Source organism: Cantharellus anzutake (assembly GCF_015039405.1).
Source record: "Cantharellus anzutake strain C23 chromosome Unknown EI90scaffold_17, whole genome shotgun sequence".
NCBI classification, from domain to species: domain Eukaryota; kingdom Fungi; phylum Basidiomycota; class Agaricomycetes; order Cantharellales; family Hydnaceae; genus Cantharellus; species Cantharellus anzutake.
This window is the reverse complement of record NW_024066967.1, coordinates 949,171-966,311: the sequence shown is the minus strand read 5'-3', so window position 1 is coordinate 966,311 and position 17,141 is coordinate 949,171. Positions and strand designations below refer to the sequence as shown.

General features: G+C 51.3%; 1 protein-coding gene across 1 annotated transcript; it reads right to left on the bottom strand.

The window, feature by feature from the left end:
- Positions 1-378: 378 nt before the first annotated feature.
- EI90DRAFT_3052451 (uncharacterized protein) lies at positions 379-4,512 on the bottom strand. The gene is made up of 17 exons (XM_039059940.1): positions 3,986-4,512; positions 3,781-3,933; positions 3,465-3,728; positions 2,706-3,407; positions 2,395-2,652; positions 2,331-2,337; positions 2,177-2,279; positions 1,725-2,111; positions 1,614-1,672; positions 1,544-1,560; positions 1,440-1,493; positions 1,295-1,389; positions 1,158-1,238; positions 1,014-1,107; positions 863-956; positions 628-797; positions 379-572 (listed from the first exon to the last, which is right to left on the bottom strand). Exons 1-17 carry the CDS (start codon positions 4,034-4,036, stop codon positions 453-455), a joined length of 2,709 nt encoding a protein of 902 aa, XP_038917583.1. The 5' UTR covers positions 4,037-4,512; the 3' UTR covers positions 379-452.
- Between the last annotated feature and the right edge of the window lie 12,629 nt (positions 4,513-17,141).

The window sequence follows — 17,141 nt, the reverse complement described above, 5'->3', positions numbered from 1 at the left end:
GAGGACTTTGAAGCGAAGCCGATTCAGAGCACGAAGCCCGCCAACTAAGCTGGGGAGGAGTCATGGCGTCAAGCGTTTCGCTCATGTCGCATTGGCGATGTCGTTCAACGTATCGTGATTGACCTGGAAACTAAACATCCCTGAGTCGGGCGTTTTGGTCACAAGGAGCTGTTCTTACCCTACTGTTGAACGATGCCTCCCAGCCGCGAAAAGTACGCGTCAACTCTGGCGAGTAGCGCGTCAAAATGTTGAGCCACAAGAAACCTGAGTTAATCGGGTTCACAAGTTGATATGAAATGAAGAAGTCTGTAAGATAAAGATCGTGGGGCTGATGTTGAATCTTCAGTTGGTAGAATAGCATTTGGCGTCGGATCCGGATGTAAATTTAAAATTAAGATTAATTTTATATTGTAAGACTGAGTCTACAGACGGTCGAGGCCAGCCACGACTAATTATCGCCTCTCCCGGAACCATAATATAATAACAAGAAAAAGCAGCCCCGAAAATCCAGCCAGAAAGGCAAAGAGAACCAAGACGTCTCGATAATAGCTGTCAATCTTGAATCCAAACAACTAACAAAGACAATAATGTTTCATTTGTCAGGCAGCCGTGAATGGAAGGACTCACCAGCTGCATAATGACTACGGCAGACACGCTGACAGGTACACCTTGCAAAACATCAGTGATCGTCAAACCAGAATTGAATTCGTTGACAGCGAGGGCTTCGAGGCAATACTTCAGCAGACTGAAGTATTGAAGCCATCTCAACACGGGCGGTATCGAACTAAGGTGAACAACTTGTGGGATATGATGGGTGTGATGAGTGTAGAAACAATGTAGCTCGATAAGATTGGTCGCTTACAGAACCCTGCATAAGTCATCAAAAACAGATTCCAAATGGCAGACAACAGGATCGCTATTCCCCCATTACGGAATATAGCTGCCAGTAAGAAATTCTATCGATAAGCAGTATTAGTTTCATGGGGCAGGGTGAGTATAATAGGGAAACCCACGAAAAGTGTCATCGCTAGTGAGAATAACACCAAGACAAGGAGATACTTGAAAAATTGATCAACGTGGGGGGATAACCCTGCCATCCAATAGACGCTGCGGTGATGCTGAGTCATTGACTGAGATTTAAATCAGAAAATGCATACATAGTTGACACAATAATTGTCGGAACCACGCGCAGCGGTACGATGTCAAACAAGATCCGCGATAATAACCATGCAGTAGGACTGAATCACCAATAAATTGAAGTTTCAAGTTATCATCTCACAAACAAAGGCCTCACCTGTAGAGCTTAGATGCACGCTCTCGCTTGAACAGAGGACCGATCTCGACCAGATTGAACAAGGCGCTGAGCGATGAGAAGGCCAGGAGAGACCCCTGATTATGGACATCAGAGCGTATTATGGGCTCCTAGACTGGCGACAAACCAAAAAGAAAAGGCATCCCACTCGAGACTGAAATCCAGCGATGGTAGTCTTGGTCTATAGTCTCCTTAGTTGCACTGCGACCTCTCAATCACACTTAAACCGACCTGGAAATAAAGCGCACCTGACATTTTCTCATGAGTTATTCGGAAAACTGAAAGTGAAATAGGCACATACCGCAGAACACTCCAAGAATAGATGCTGCGGCAATATGCAACAAGAACAGGGATTTATCCCTGAAGCGATCGTTACGAACAATAGGGAGGATCCGGATTCCAGCATACGAACCGGAGCAAGTTCTTCCACTCTCGGGCACAAAGCACCTCAAACTGCGTCAAAAAGGCCGTTGGATAGCTACCACTTTTCCACCAGGGGTCGTTGCCTGCAAACATTATTGAAGACATAGGTGATGTCCCTAACTCCGTAGCGCCATGCGATTCCGCCTTTCCGACTTCAGCCACTTCTGGTTTAGACGCGATGGCAGACGTGGAGTGATGCTCGACATCGCTCGCGAGGTCCAGGAGGTGATCAGGAATCGAGTATCCGGTAGGACAATTAACATAGCCCTGTTCGGCAAGCGTATCAACAGGTGATGAGCCACCGGGCCCAAAGTAGAGCTGGCGCCCGCCCAAGCCAAGAACGAGCACTGAGTCAAATGTTTGGTACAGATGTGAACTGCGTCGAACAAATACATGAATACATGGACACAGGCTGTTAGACTCCGTGTGCAACATCCTCACCTTGGCTGATGTATAGACGCAATGACAGCCATCGGGTGTGATGTATCGCGAGACAAGTCACGAAGAAGCGCAGCGACTTTGTATGCAGATGCTGAGTCAAGACCTTTGAGAAGCTATAAGTCAGACATTGCAGCAAACATAAAAACTAAGGTACCAGATGTCTGGAAAATGTCCTTGCTTCAGCAAATCGAAAGCCATCTAGAGTGCAAGTGACTCACGGGCTCATCAAGAATCAGTATGTCAGGTCTTCCTATGAGCTCGATCCCGATACTGACTCTCCTCATCTCACCTCCTGACAGTCCCCTTCTGGAACGATCTCCAATCCGCGAATCCGCCACCGAATCCAAGCCGAGCTGCCGCATAACCTCCATTGCTCTGGACTTCTTTTCGGAATCAGTCACGGATTCGGGAAGACGCAGCCGCGCCACAAAAAGGAGGGCTTCGAAAACTGTTTGAGATGCAGGGAGCACATCTGCCTTGAAGGGACTTAGGCCTCCAGAGAAAAAGTGGAAAAAGAAAAGGATCGCACCTGATCTACGTAGGCAATCCTCGGTTGGACATCTGCCGGCTCAAATGTTCTCCCATCATAGGCCGAATCTGTCCCAAAGAACGACACGGTCCCAAACGCCGCCCCCCTCTTGTTCTGTTTAGACAATATGTCCACAAGAGTGGTCTTCCCTGCGCCTGAAGGACCTAGTACAGCTAGCATGCTGCCAGGTTTGACATTCCCTGACACTCCGTTGAGAATGAACTTGGGGTCCAAGGAGTCTCGTCCCAAAATAAACGAAGAACGCGAGGGTACGCTGAATGAAAGGTTTTGCCACTGCATGCCAACTCCGCCAGGCGAAGTCCCCGGCCGCCTTGTTTCTAATACCGCTCCTCCATCGGGAGACCCCTGCAAGCGTGCTCTACGCTGATTGATCCAACCTACGATATACAAGGCAATAGCGGCGAACAACAAGGCACCCACAACTGCAATCCCGGCGATAACTCCACCACTGAGCCCAGCACCCCCATCGGCGGGCTTGGTTGCCGGGCCTGGGCTTCCAGAAGCTGCGTCGATCACGCCTTGACGAACACACTCGCCAAAGGTACATGATGATAGTGGGAGCCCACTGGGGCCAAATAAGTTAGTGAGAAGGGTCTGCTGGAAATTGCACGAAGAATTGCCGTTGCAATTGATGCTGAGTGGGCCCGGTAAACCGTTAATCACCGTCGATAAGTTGGCAAGCTAAAGAGTAAGCATCAGAAAATACTGCCAGTTGTCCCTAGAGTAAATGCCACAGACACTATTGTCGCAAAGGAGGGTCTGTGGACGGCAGGTGCAATCGAGTGTTGGACATGACCATTTAGAGGAGAGTTGATCAGATGTCTGAGTGCAACCTGATGCTCGGCAATAAAACTGTTCCACTCCGTCATACATAAATTGGGCATATAGTGTGCCAGAAGGACCGTATGAAGTTAGATTTGGAGCTAAAGCCTGAGAGGAATTGTACGTGCGGAGAATGTTAAGAACAGATGAAAGGGGGAATAGATTTTGAAGAGTTGGGTTCTATAGTGTATAATTAGAGGCTGGAGCATCCGTGTATTGAAGCGATGCGAACCTGAACTCGGCAACTCATTTCGCCAGCCGTGTATACTCGAGATGCCGTGTTGCAAACAATAGTCCCATTTAGCCCTGGATCTGTACTTGTACTATTGCCAAAGACAGACGAATATCCATTCTGGCAAGCACTCGCAGAGGCACAAACTGAAATCTGGGCTTTAGTCTGAGGCGAGAAGCAGAGTCAGGGATGACATAAAGCGCACCATTACACCCCAAACCCGACCATTCAGTTTCGCAAGAACAGCTCGAAACATTGCTAAATTTCGAACCAGAAGGTACTTGGGAAAGGGGGCGCGAAAATCCTTGAAAGATGTTGCCCCGCAGGCCAGAAGATTGCAACCGTCCCCTCCAAGGCCGGGAGGGCAAACTCCACAAGTGTTTGTGCCGTTGCCGGTCCCGTAGTTTTCGCAAGATTGCGAGTAGACCTGCACGATGGCAAGGGCGATAAACAAAAGTCGTCGCATTATGTGAAGAGCTTGCATGGTGCAGTTGGGGGGAATGGAAGGTCTCGCTGCAGCCACCCGGGATCAAAGAATTCAGTCCCTGATCTATATATAGTAAGCCTAACTCCGCCGACTCAAACACTTGAACCTCAAGCAACGGAACAAATCGTGTTATATGGGGGTCGGCAAACGAAGGGAGATGTCTGAGATAATATAATGACTAGAAAGGCTGCTTCGCAGCCATGACCTTGCTTTCCGATCACATGAACACTGCTAGGCTCACAAGCTCAAGACGATGTGGTTTGGTATTTGGTTCCTGATTCAAGGGGTGTTGATTCAGCCATTGCCGAACCCCAGGTTGGAGGGGGCAGGCTGCACAACTGCTGTATTTTTGGACACCATTACATATGCTACATCTATGAATCTAACTAAGAGAATTGATGCTTGTGCCATCCGCAATTTCTTCCGTGGTAATTGGAAGATTATGTGCCAATTCCTAAAATCAAGTACAGGATTCAAAAAATCGACTCCCCTTGTGCTGATTTTACTTTTGGTTTTTCTTGAGTTGGCCAAATTCAATTGTTCAAGCGAGCTATTAGAGTGGAAATGACCGAATTTATTGTGTGTGAAATAATATTGGGGCATGTGATCAAATGTCAGAATTCCCACAAAATCAGTGTCAGAATTCTCATGAATTGTGACCATGCAAGTGACCTTGGAAGCAAGGTAATCACGTGCTTGCCAAAAAATGGCTGTCATTCCTCATCGAAAACAATTCCTCTTGACTAGTACACCATGTATTGAATATCACCATAATTATTACTCAATAATGATATTGAGATGCCTGCACAGGATGGAAGCCCAATTTGAAGCAGTTTTTATAGATGATTATGGAATATCAAAAAATGTGTGGGATTGTCTTGGGCTTTCCTCGTGCATCAGGAAGAATTTCAAAAATCCACTAGGCCAAAATTTGCATTCATATCTCTAGAGCAATCATGCAAAGTTTGAAGCCAATTGGAAAAGAGGAAAAGTACATTCTGTGACTCTGAAGCGAAAATGGATGTAGTAGGCCAAAGCTCCATATAATATATAGCTATACCAATGTAATAACTAAGCAAAGAAGTAGTCCAATGCTATTATAGCAATCCTTCGAAGTTTGAAGAGTTCATATGTAGCAATCATTGAACTATAAAGCAATATGGTAAAATGGGATTTTTTGTATGATGAATAACTTGTGATTGAGGAAGAATTTCCAAAATTTGGTAGGCCAAAATATAAACAGACAATATGTCTACAAGCATGCCAAAATTCGAGCAAAAAGAAGGGGATTGAAGGTACATTTGAAACTCATCTTTCCAAGAATGTTGAAATAGGCACAAATAGGGATCATGTGTCATGGTTTACAATGTTGTGGGGCCTCACCCAGCCTCAAATGCGCTGTTGCTTTGGTCCAATCAACTTTATAATTAGGAGGTAATTGTTCGTATTTAGTCTCCCAAATACTGTGGGACAAGACTTCCCAGAATGCCTTCACTCTCATGATATAGATACATGAGACTTGGGGTCTTTACCAACCTGAGTATGGACATTGAAGGGAGTACTAAGACAAATAGCTAGAAATCTAAAACACCATAGCATGGCAATTACAGCCCCTCTGATGATGGAGAATGATGGTGCTTGGCTCGAACATGGTTCAATCATTAAAATGTCCATCTAATTACCCATCCTTCCATATACATAATCTTCAGTCTACATAATACCATTATTCAGTTAATTCTAATATAGTTTACAACCTAAGGATAATGTGTTTTGAGGGTGAGGATGGTGTGGCCAGGATTGAGACAAATGTTGCTTATGTAAGCATCACCAGGCTCTAACCTGGTTTGCCGACCCCCATGTTAAATGCTATTGCAGGCTAGTCAGCTACTGCCATTTTCAGTTGATTTGTCACATGACGGATTTCTTGCTTCCATATGAATCCTGGCACTTGAACAGCACCAAACTTCATCCCCCATTCACTCCACAACAACACTGCTTTTTTCCAAACAGATTGTTGGATCATGTTCATGTTGTAACTCAGGTTATGGCACCTCTGAGATGAACTGAGATGAACTGTAATGTTTATACAAGAGTAGAAACAGATAGAGTTCATCTCTGCAGTCATGTGACACATAAAAAGAAAAGAAAAGGAAATCAAAACAAGAGGTAGATGTACTACAACACTCCTCAACCTAGCTCTTGTCTTCTAAGCCCTAGTAATTGGCATTGGTCTTGATGGAGATCTTTACTGAGAGCCTTGGTCAGGATATCAGCACAATTACTGCTGGATGGTACCCATTCTATCCTCAACTTCCCCAAATCCACCTGGTCTCTGATCCAATAATATTTTGTGTCCAGATGCTTCATCTTCCCATGATGCTCTGGATTCTTAGCCACCTTGATGGATGATTGGTTGTCAATTTGAAGGGGGAATGGTGAGGCTTGAGGGAATCCAAGTTCCTCCAGTAGGTGAGTGTCAGGGACAGCTCTGAAAGCAGCGAGGTCCCTGCGTGCGGGACTCGGTGGGACAAATAGCGGCTGTGCATAGCGGCGATCCCGTCGCAGGGTGAGCGTCCCCGACCACTTAGTCTGAAGTGGGAAGTTGAGAAGAAGGCTGCTTCTTCTGTTCCCACCCCAGGCACTATTATATACATGCGGCTAGGGTCACGTGGAGGAAGCCACATCATCTCCACACACAGCCGCACCTCCCTGGGTGTCTCTGCGGAAGATCCCGGAGGTGGCCGCTCAGTAGGCGGGGGTGTGCGCGGTGCGTGCAGCGATCAGGGGGGCGGGGTTAGGTATGTAGTGGTACACAGAGAAAGGGAAATCGACCGTAGAATAGAAATAGAAATAGAGATAGAGAGAAAGGGGAAAGTGGGGGAGGAGAGATGGGGAGTGATAGCAGGGTAGTGCAGTACGGCGCGGGGTGCGGCATGGGGTCAGGCGGGCGTGCCCTGACAGTGAGTCAACCAAGTCCCATCAGAGGCTCCAGAGTTGGCAGCAATTAACTCTGCCTCTGTGGTGGACTTAGCCACAACATCCTGACAACGACTTGACCAGTTGACACAAGAAGCCCCAATAAAGGAGGCATAGCCAGATGTGGATCTTGCTTTCTCAGTGTCACCAGCATAGTCAGAGTCAGAAAACACTGAGAGGCTGACTCCCCCTACAGTGGATAGACCAAACTCAAGGCAGAAATCTGAAGTACCTTTGAGATATTGGAATACCCTTTGGATGGCCTTCCAGTGGACCTTGGCTGGACAAGAGTTGAAGTGACTTAGCAGCCCAATGTCAGAACCGTGCGAAGGTTCGCCGAGGGTAGCCGTAGGCGACTGAGCGTTGCCCGCTAGTGGTAAAGGCGTCCTACACCCGACCGAGCTTTAGCGAGGGATAAACCCCACCGATCTCGAGGCCGAGGCTACTTAGGCGAGTGAGCTGGGATTTCGGCTTCAACGACTCTAGGAGGAGCGTTGCGCCTCGTTCTCGACGCGGTCCCGATACTTAGAAGGTCAGAGGTCTCGCGGGGGCAGAGGTAAGCTCTAGGGGGTAATTCTAGTTGATTTCGAACTACAGTACAAGCATTAGTTACAAGCTGTATATAAGTGCTAGGAAACTGAATAGGGAATAAGTCGCCAGATCTCGCGGAGATTGCGGGCGGAGAAAAGAAGGAGGAAAACAAACAAAGAGCATGTGTTCAAGACAACGAAGGTCAAGCGTGACCTTCGCCGCGAGGTAACAAGGTGCGGCGAAACATGGGACAACAGGTCGCGGCGCTCCGCACCGCTAGGTCGTTCAACAACAATCAAGAGAGGGGTTGTGGAGAGGTGGCGGGAAGTGGTTAGACGGCGACAGGCGGCGAGCGGAGTGTGCGGGGAGTGTTCGGGCGTGGGAGAGGGTCAGGGAGGAGGTCGTCTGGCCCCGGGGAACGCCGGGTTGTGACAGTATCCCCCTCTTAGGACTGAACCCTTGAAGTCCCAAGGAACTGGCGTGGGAACCGGTTCGGCTGAGCCCGAAATTTTGGTTCCGCCGGCGCGGTGATCGAACTTACCACCACCACAACCTGATCTTCCAACCTCATGGCTCCCAAGAAAAATCCAACGGATATAAGGACGTGGAGCAAGGAGGACATTGTCGATCAGTCCGATGACGATGTAGAGCTGATGGAGCAGAAACAGGCGGAGAGGTTGCGGCGTCGCAGGGCTGAGATTGCGTGTCGTGAGGCCCAACAACAAGAAGAGGCGGCCAGGGCTCGAGCTGAGGCTGCACGTCTCGCCGCTGAGGAGGAGAGGTGATTGAAGGCGTCAGATGTGGTCGCAGGCAAGGTGAGTACCCCGATCAGTGTGATCTTTGCCAGGAACCCTTACTGATCGCCCTGATCAAAGCGTCCTGCTGCTACATCAGTGGCGGGGGAAGGACTGCCCCCCTGCGAACGTTGCGTGAAGAGAGGCGTGGAGTGTGTCAAAGGCAACAGCGATCGTGGCGTCTGCGCCGCATGTCAGAAGTCCAGGCAGAAGTGTGTACGCGGAGCAGGGACACCTCAATCTACGAAGCGACCTCGTATCAAAGTGCCGAAAGGAGAGGGGTCAACGATGGATGTGGACGATGTGGAGACAGAGGAAGATGAGGTGGTCAACGAGAAGGACAGGATCTATGATGTGCTTTGCGACATCCATCAAGCGATCTCTGGTCTAACCGCCGTGGCAGGACGATTGTTGGAACACGTTTGTGACACTGAAGAGAGGCGGTTGATGGAGGTGAGGGTGAGGCACGAGGCGAGGGAAGCGGGGGAGAGGGAGGCGAGTGTGACGGGGTCTAGGGTCGATCATCCCGCGACGTCTACTTCCAACTCCTACTCCACTTTGTTCTTACCTGATCCTTAAGCGCAATCCATCCATTCCGTCCCGTGCCTTAGGCGCGATTTGGTCCCGGCTTATCCAGGTATCGTGAGTGAAAGTCCGCAACGAGGTCTGAAGCGTGACCAAGTTCGGTCGCAGGGAGCCACTCAGTCTCTTCTGTAGTCCCTTCGTAACCGTCCCAACGTACAAGGTACAACAGCTTGCAGCTTCGCCGGCGATCGATTTTAGAGTCGAGGATCTCGGCAATCTCATATTCAAGTTCGCCGTCGATTTCGATTGGCGGCGGTGGCGGCTGTGTGCGGTTCGGGATGGGGTTGGGAACAGCGGGCTCAAGTTGGGAGACATGAAAGACTGGGTGCACAGCCTTCATGGTGTCGGGGAGGTGGAGAGTACGAGAATGAGAACCTGGCTGTGCGATGATCTCGAACGGCCCAAGGTTCTTATCGGCGAGCTTCGCTGAAGGCCTAGTGGTGCGGAAGTACTTGGCCTTCACGAATGCGGAGCTGCCAATGCTGAACGGGGGAGCAGGTAGCCGTCGAGCATCCGCAGGGCCTTGGTAGCGTTGCTGTGCGTGGTTCATTTCCTCGCGTAGGAATTGGTGGAGAGAGTCGAGATCGACTGAGTACTCCTGGGCTCGCGCCGAAGTCAGATCTTGCTCGGGGTGTACGGCAAGGTTCGGGTGGTAACCTTTGTTCGCGAAGAACGGTGAAACACCGGTTGTAGCATTCGGCGCATTATTATAGGCGAACTCCGCCAGGGGCAGGAGCTCAGACCAATTGTCCTGCTGGTAGTTACAATAGACGCGCAGATATTGCTCCAGTGTTTGGTTCATTCGTTCGGTCTGACCGTCGCCTTCGGGATGGTAACCTGAGGTGAAGTGTAGGCGAATGTCCAGAGCCTTGCCAAGGGAGCGGAAAAAGTGGGAAACGAATTCTGAACCCCTATCAGAGGTTATGTGGGATGGAACGCCGTGCTTGGAGAAGACGTGGAGGAGGAACAACTTCGCCAACTCCGGGGCTGTTATGGTATCGGTCGTTGGCACGAAGACGCACTGCTTTGATAGCCGGTCGACGATAACCAAGATAGCCGTGAAGCTGGAGGAGTCGGGAAGTTGCTCAATGAAATCCATTGATATGGAGTGCCATGGGCGTTCAGGGATAGGTAGCTGTTTGAGCAAGCCATACGGCTTGTGTCGTGGGGTCTTAGCGCGGGCGCAAGCCGTACAGGAGGACACATAGTCCTTGACGAATGTGTGGACGCCCGGCCAGGTGTACTCTCGGCGTAACAGATCCAAGGTTCGGTTCTGCCCAAAGTGGCCAGAGAGCGGGTGGTCATGCTTATACCTCAGGATGCGAAGCCGGAGGTTGTTGGCATCGGGGACGTAGATTCGGTTGTCTAGCCGTAATATGCCATCTGCGTCTCGAGACCAACGGGAGTCCTCTGGGATCGGGCCGGCGAGGTAGTCGGCGATGGTGGGATCAGCGGAGAGGGCGGCTAGGATGTCTTTGTGGATGGCGTCGACGTTGATGAGGGAGCTCACTCGTAGCACGGGTTCGGTGAGGTATGTAGCTCTTAGGGAGGACGCGAGCTGCTCCTGCGTGAACACCGGTCGGAAGTTCTGAGGGTTTACGTGAGCGTAGTCCCTATCCCCCTCTTTGGGGTAGACGTCCCAGCGTCTAGTCAACGCATCTGGTTTCATGCCGAGTCTACCCAGGCAGAAACGGACAACCAAGTTAAATTGAGAGAGAAACTCAGACCAACGAGCCTGGTGGCGCGTTAGGAGCTTTGTGGTGCAGAAGTATTCCAAATTCTTGTGGTCAGTAACCACATCGACGGGGGTACCGGAGCCTTCCAAGTAGTGCCACCACCCTCGGAATGCTTCATAGATTGCTAGAAGCTCCTTGTCGTGGGTGTCGTAGTTGAGTTCCGGCGCCGTCAACGTCCTTGAACGAAAAGCGACAGGGCGTATCTTGTCATCCGCACAGCGGATAGAGATAATGCCTGAAATCGTGTAATCGGAGGCGTCGGTTTCGACTATGATCGGCGCGTTGGGAACCCAATGGGTCAAAATGGGGGCGGAAGTGAAGGTGTCCTTAAGTCGTTGGAAAGCCGAACGACAATCGTCAGTGAATGCCCAAGGGGCCCCCTTTCGGGTGAGCCGGGTCAGTGGTACCACAATATCGGAATACTCGTGGATGAATCGCCGATAGAAATTGGCGAATCCCAAGAAGGATTGAATGTCCTTTACCTTACGGGGCTCGGGCCAATCTTGGATGGCCTTCACCTTCTCTGAGGACATGGCAAGTCCGCTAGGAGAAAGTACGTACCCGAGGTACTCTGTAGTCTCGGTATGGAACTCACATTTCTTCGGGTTGGCAAATAGCCCGTGCTGTCGAAGCCTGCGGAGGACTTCCCGGACGTGCTCCTCATGAGAGGCTTCGTCCTCAGAGTACACTAGGATATCATCCAGGTATACGACAACACAGACATCTAAGAGGTCGGCGAAGATAGAGTTGACGAACCGCTGAAACGCTGCAGGTGCATTGGTGAGCCTGAATGGCATGACTAGCCATTCATAGGAACCATAGTGGGTTCGGAACGAGGTCTTCCACTCGTCGCCTGCGGCGATGCGCACAAGGTGGTAGGCGTGCCGCAGGTCGAGTTTTGTATAGACCTTCGCTCGGCTCGGGGCATCTAGCAGGTCTGCTATGCGAGGCAGCGGGTATCTATCTTTCTTTGTAATCCGATTGAGGCCCCTGAAATCCACGCAAAGACGGAGCGATCCATCTTTCTTGCGGATGAAGAGCACTGGCGTGGCGTGAGCCGATGAAGACGGCCTAATGAAGCCGGTTGCCAGGTGCTCGTCTAGGAATGCTCGAAGAGCCTCAAGTTTGGTTGGGGATAGGGAATACAGGGTTCCCAACGGGGGGTGCGCACCTTCCTCTAGCTCGATCTTCAGGTCGAACTCACGATGTGGCGCCAGAGTGTTAGCCTTGCTTTTGCTAAACACATCGGCGAATTCATGATAGACCTTCGGTACGGCTTCGAGGTCGGCGGGCTCGGACAGGGTGGATGAGCGCAGCTCGCTCGCTTGGGACGGGATGCTCAGGCTGAAGGTCACGGAACCTTCTAGTCGGGCAGCGCGGACAAATGCCGCAGGGCTGACTAACTCGATCAAAGGAGCCTGGCAGTCGGGATTACTTGGTGTGTCTTTGGATACGGGAACCGATGTGTCCGCTGGAGGAACAGCATTCGGCAATGGTTCAGGAGAGCTCTGGGAGATCGGACTGGATTGTTCAGATGTCTGGAAAGTTAAACTGCTCTTTACCCAGTCAATCAACGGATTGTATCGGGCGAGCCAGTTATGTCCAAGGATGATAGCACAAGAGCCATCCAATGGGGTGACAAAGAATGTCATCGGGGTAACATCACCGGTAATAAAATGGACGGGGAGATCAACGGCGCGGGTTATCACATTGTTTGTGGTGCCGTCGAATAAGCGGAGCTGCATAGGGGTCACGGTATAGGTCAGGATCTTTATTTTATTAATCAATTCTGTATCAATAAAACAGTCAGAGGAACCTGAATCTATAAGAGCGGAGAAAACAATGGAGGGATCACATTTTTCTGGGGAAAGTAGACCATCAGGAGAAAACATATGCGCATGGGAGACAGGAGTCCCGGAAGTAGAAAACAAAGGAGAGCTGGGGGCATTCCCCTTGAATTAGGAAATCGACCGTCAATGGAACAAAAGGAAACCGGGACAGAGAAAGAATTGGGGCTGGAGAGGGCAGACGCGTTCAAGCGTACCTCCCTCTGCGCACGAACCGGTTGACCGCAACCGTCCGATCGTGCGTGGTCCGGATGGTTGCCGGCTAATTTTTTTGGGTCAGACGACGAGTCTGACTCCGGTTCAGGCGTTGCCACCTTGGCTGCCCTAGCCTTGGAAGCGCTAGAACCAGCCTTGTAGCAATCCTTAGCTACATGACCGGCCTTTCTGCAGAACATGCAGAGCTTATTATCGAAGCGGCATTGGCGCTCTTCCTTCGTGAGCCTGCCATTTTTGTTGAGTTTTGCGGCGAGGTCGGGTTTTGGTTTGCCGTTGGACTCCTTGTCCTTTGGCGTTTTGTTACTAGGGTTAGGTGGGGGGTCGGAAGGGCGTTGGTGTTTTGCGGGAGAAGATTTAGGCGGCGACTTGTCGTTAGCATCGTGAGCGGGCTTGTTGCGCTGCTCGGTCTGAACCTTACGTTCCCAGTAGCGGCCGTTGATATCTTCGGCTAGGTCTCGTAAGTCATATAACGACGTGGGCTTACCGAATCGAGTGATCTCGTCTTTAATTCGATCCGGTAATCCGCGATAGAACATGGCGCGGAGTGCCCCTTCGCCGAAATTATCCAATTTGCCCGCATAGCGGTTGAATTCAATCACGTATTTACCAACTCGTTGCCCATCCTTCATCGTGAGGTTGAATAACAACTCTTTGGCCTCGCCGATAGGGTCGTGTGGGCCGAAGTTGCGCTCTAACTCGTGCACAAACCTTTCCCAGTCGTTCATCCAACGTGGTTCTCGACCTAGGCGATGACGGCGGAGGAGGTCGGGCTCGAATAAGTCGAGGGCCGGCCCCTTTAGGTATGACACTGCATACAACACCTTGTCAGATTCGTCGGGGAAGGCGTAGGCTCGAGTTTTGAAATTCACTTCGCATTGAACGAAGAACGTGCGGAGTTTTTTAGGGTCTGATCCGTCGAACTGGTCGGGTTCGCGGACCTTTTTACAGGGGGGTTCGCGGCGTGGAGGCAGAGGAGGTGGTGCTGGTGGTGGAGGTGTAGGGATGATCAGGCGGATGCTGCGGGTAGTGCGGGTTAGTTCCGAGATTGCCCTGGTGAGCATGAAGTTGACTTTATCCTTCGGATCGACTTCCTCGGGATTGATTTCCTCGATGTCATCCTCACCATTGTCTTGGGTAGCCGCAGCGGCTGCTTCAGCTGCAGCGCCTGAAGTCCTTCTCTCAGTCACCGGCGGTGGCGGAGCCTGAGCTGTTTCATCGCCCTCGTTACCACCCCTTAAGTCGTCGTCCGAGTCGCTTTTGCTAGCGTCTCGGCGCCGCCTTCTCGGGGTTGAGGAGCGTGGGTAGTACTCATCGCCCGCCGTAAAGCTCTCGAATTGTCTCTCCTCTGTCCTACCTCTTTCAAATGGCGTACTAGAGCTGTAGTCTCTATAAGGCGTCGTAGAAGGTCCTGCCGCAGCGTTCCTGCTCTGTGAGCGAGTCATACATTGTGACATCGTAAGGGCGTCAAGAGCGATAGGGAGTTCGAAATACTGTCAGAACCGTGCGAAGGTTCGCCGAGGGTAGCTGTAGGCAACTGAGCGTTGCCCGCTAGTGGTAAAGGTGTCCTACACCCGACCGAGCTTTAGCGAGGGATAAACCCCACCAATCTTGAGGCTGAGGCTACTTAGGCGAGTGAGCCGGGATTTTGGCTTCAACGACTCTAGGAGGAGCGTTGCGCCTCGTTCTCGATGCGGTCCCGATACTTAGAAGGTCAGAGGTCTCGCGGGGGCAGAGGTAAGCTCTAGGGGGTAATTCTAGTTGATTTCGAACTACAGTACAAGCATTAGTTACAAGCTGTATATAAGCGCTAGGAAACTGAATAGGGAATAAGTCGCCAGATCTCGCGGAGATTGCGGGTGGAGAAAAGGAGGAAAACAAACAAAGAGCACGTGTTCAAGACAATGAAGGTCAAGCGTGACCTTCGCCGCGAGGTAACAAGGTGCGGCGAAACATGGGACAACAGGTCGCGGCGCTCCGCACCGCTAGGTTGTTCAACGACAATCAAGAGAGGGGTTGTGGAGAGGTGGCGGGAAGTGGTTAGATGGCGACGGGCGGCGAGCAGAGTGTGCAGGGAGTGTTCGGGCGTGGGAGAGGGTCAGGGAGGAGGTCGTCTGGCCCCGGGGAACACCGGGTCGTGACACCCAACTGCATAAGCAATGTCAGGCCTTGTCCCAATAGCCAAATACATGAGGCTTCCAACAGCACTCAAGTATGGTACACCAGCCATATACTCCTTCTCCTCTTGGGACATGGATTCAACTTTGGAAAGGGAAATGGAAGGGTCAAGAGGGGTAGAAACTGGCCTAGAGTGTTCATGATGGAAGCGATGGAGGATGTCAAGGGTATGTTTGTGTTGGGAGAGCCAGATCTTGCAGCTAGGGTGATTCCTATGAACTTCAAGGCCTAGAATGTACTTGAGCTCCCTGTCAGGGACAGCTCCGAAAGCGGCGAGGTCCCGGCACGAGGGACTCGATGGGACAGATGTCAGCTATGCGTAGCGGCGGTCCCATTGCAGGGTGAGCGTCCCCGACCACTTAGTCTGAAGTGGGAAGTTGAGAAGAAGGCTGCTTCTTCTGTTCCCACCCCAGGTGCTATTATATACATGCGGTTGGGGTCACATGGGAGGAGCCACGTCATCCCCGCACACAGCCGCACTCCCCTGGGTATCTCCGTGGGAGATCCTGGAGGTGTGCCGCTCTGTGAGCGGGAATGCGTGCGGCGGGCATGGCGATCGGGGGAGCAGGGTTAAGTGTGTAGTAGTACATAGAGAAGGGGAAGTCGACCATGGAACGGAAATAGAAAGAAAGAAGGAAAGGGGAAAGGAGAGACAGGGAGTGATAGCGGGGGAGCGGAGTAGGGCGGCGCGGCACGGGGTCAGGTGGGGTGTGCCCTGACACTCTGTCATATCCGTGCATACCTGACCCCGACCTGACTTCCGGACCTCCACCCTCTTCACCTCCGGAGTCATAACCTACCGCTGCCGTTCCGATACTCACCTTCGGTCTTGGCAACACACCCCTCCTCTTACCTCTCCGACCCTTTCTCCGTCCGTTCCGATACTCATCTCGGACCGAACATCGCCCCACTCGCCACCCTTCCTACAACTCCGCTCCCCCTCACAACACCTCCACCCTCCCGTCATCCCCCTACGCTTCCCCCGTCCGTTCCGATACTCACCTTCGGACCTGACTACTCTCCTTTCCGCCACTCCCTCTTCCTTACCTGTCCCCTCTCTCCTCCTTCCGTTACCCTTCCGCCAAGTTACGACCGTCCACCGCTGCTCCGTACTTCACACTCGGACACCGTTCGTACCTTACTCCGAGCCTCCGTCATAGTCCCTACCTCGGACTTTGACTCCACCTCGGTCTTAGTCCATTGCATTGGTGACCTCATACTACGTAAACACCATTGCCAATATTCCTCGGACTTCCAACCCTGCCTCCGTAAGCTCCGTAAGCTCCGCAACCCCCAAGCTTTGCGGACCGCCTCCGGCACTCTCGCCGTTCTGTAATGTATTTCTCGCAATTCCCCCTCATCCCTATTTGGACTACTGCTTCCTTCTATTCTAGCCAGTTAGTCATCACCCCCACTTCCCCTCATCCTCCTGCCCCTCTGGGCCTCGCCCTCTCTACCTCCTTTCGGACGTATCACAGGTCTTGCCCTGTGACCTTCGGTACCGCTCCACTCCCTTCACCCTTTGTTCCCGTTTGGACGTTGTAACGGGTCTATCAATCTAGACTCGAGGCTCAGGTCTAGGGGGGGTAGGTAGGTCTCTCTCTATCTAGGGTAGATGTGGGTCCTAGGGAGTACGGTGCTGATACTCTGTCTGTAACCTCTAACTGTCTGTCTGTACAGTTGTCACGGAAGAGTCCGATACAAATATAAAAGGAAAGTCGCATGCGTGAATGAATGAAAATAGTAAAGAAAATAAAGAAAATGTCAGATCTCCTCAACCACTCCACCAAATCCGACGATCTTGGACTCGTCAGAACCACCTCCACAGTCTCTACAACTCCTACTATTACCACAACTCACCAATCCTAGTCCCTGATGCAGTAGGGGGTGAAATGTGTGATAAGGGTTGGTTTGACCTGCACGGACTTGTCCCCACAACAACGTCTTCGTTCCGATTCGGTCACCCTTTGTTCTCTTTGTGCTTTTGCCCCTTCCATTATATATATCGGCGCTT

What these genes read in the sequence shown, in the direction of transcription:
- EI90DRAFT_3052451 (XM_039059940.1), bottom strand. Translation starts at nt 4,036, where the DNA reads ATGTTTCGAGCTGTTCTTGCGAAACTGAATGGTCGGGTTTGGGGTGTA. An exon ending in GGATTGCCTACGTAGATCAG is followed by an intron (nt 2,653 to 2,705) that starts GTGCGATCCTTT and finishes AGTCCCTTCAAG; the next exon opens with GCAGATGTGCTCCCTGCATC. An exon ending in ACAATTATTGTGTCAACTAT is followed by an intron (nt 1,108 to 1,157) that starts GTATGCATTTTC and finishes GCATCACCGCAG; the next exon opens with CGTCTATTGGATGGCAGGGT.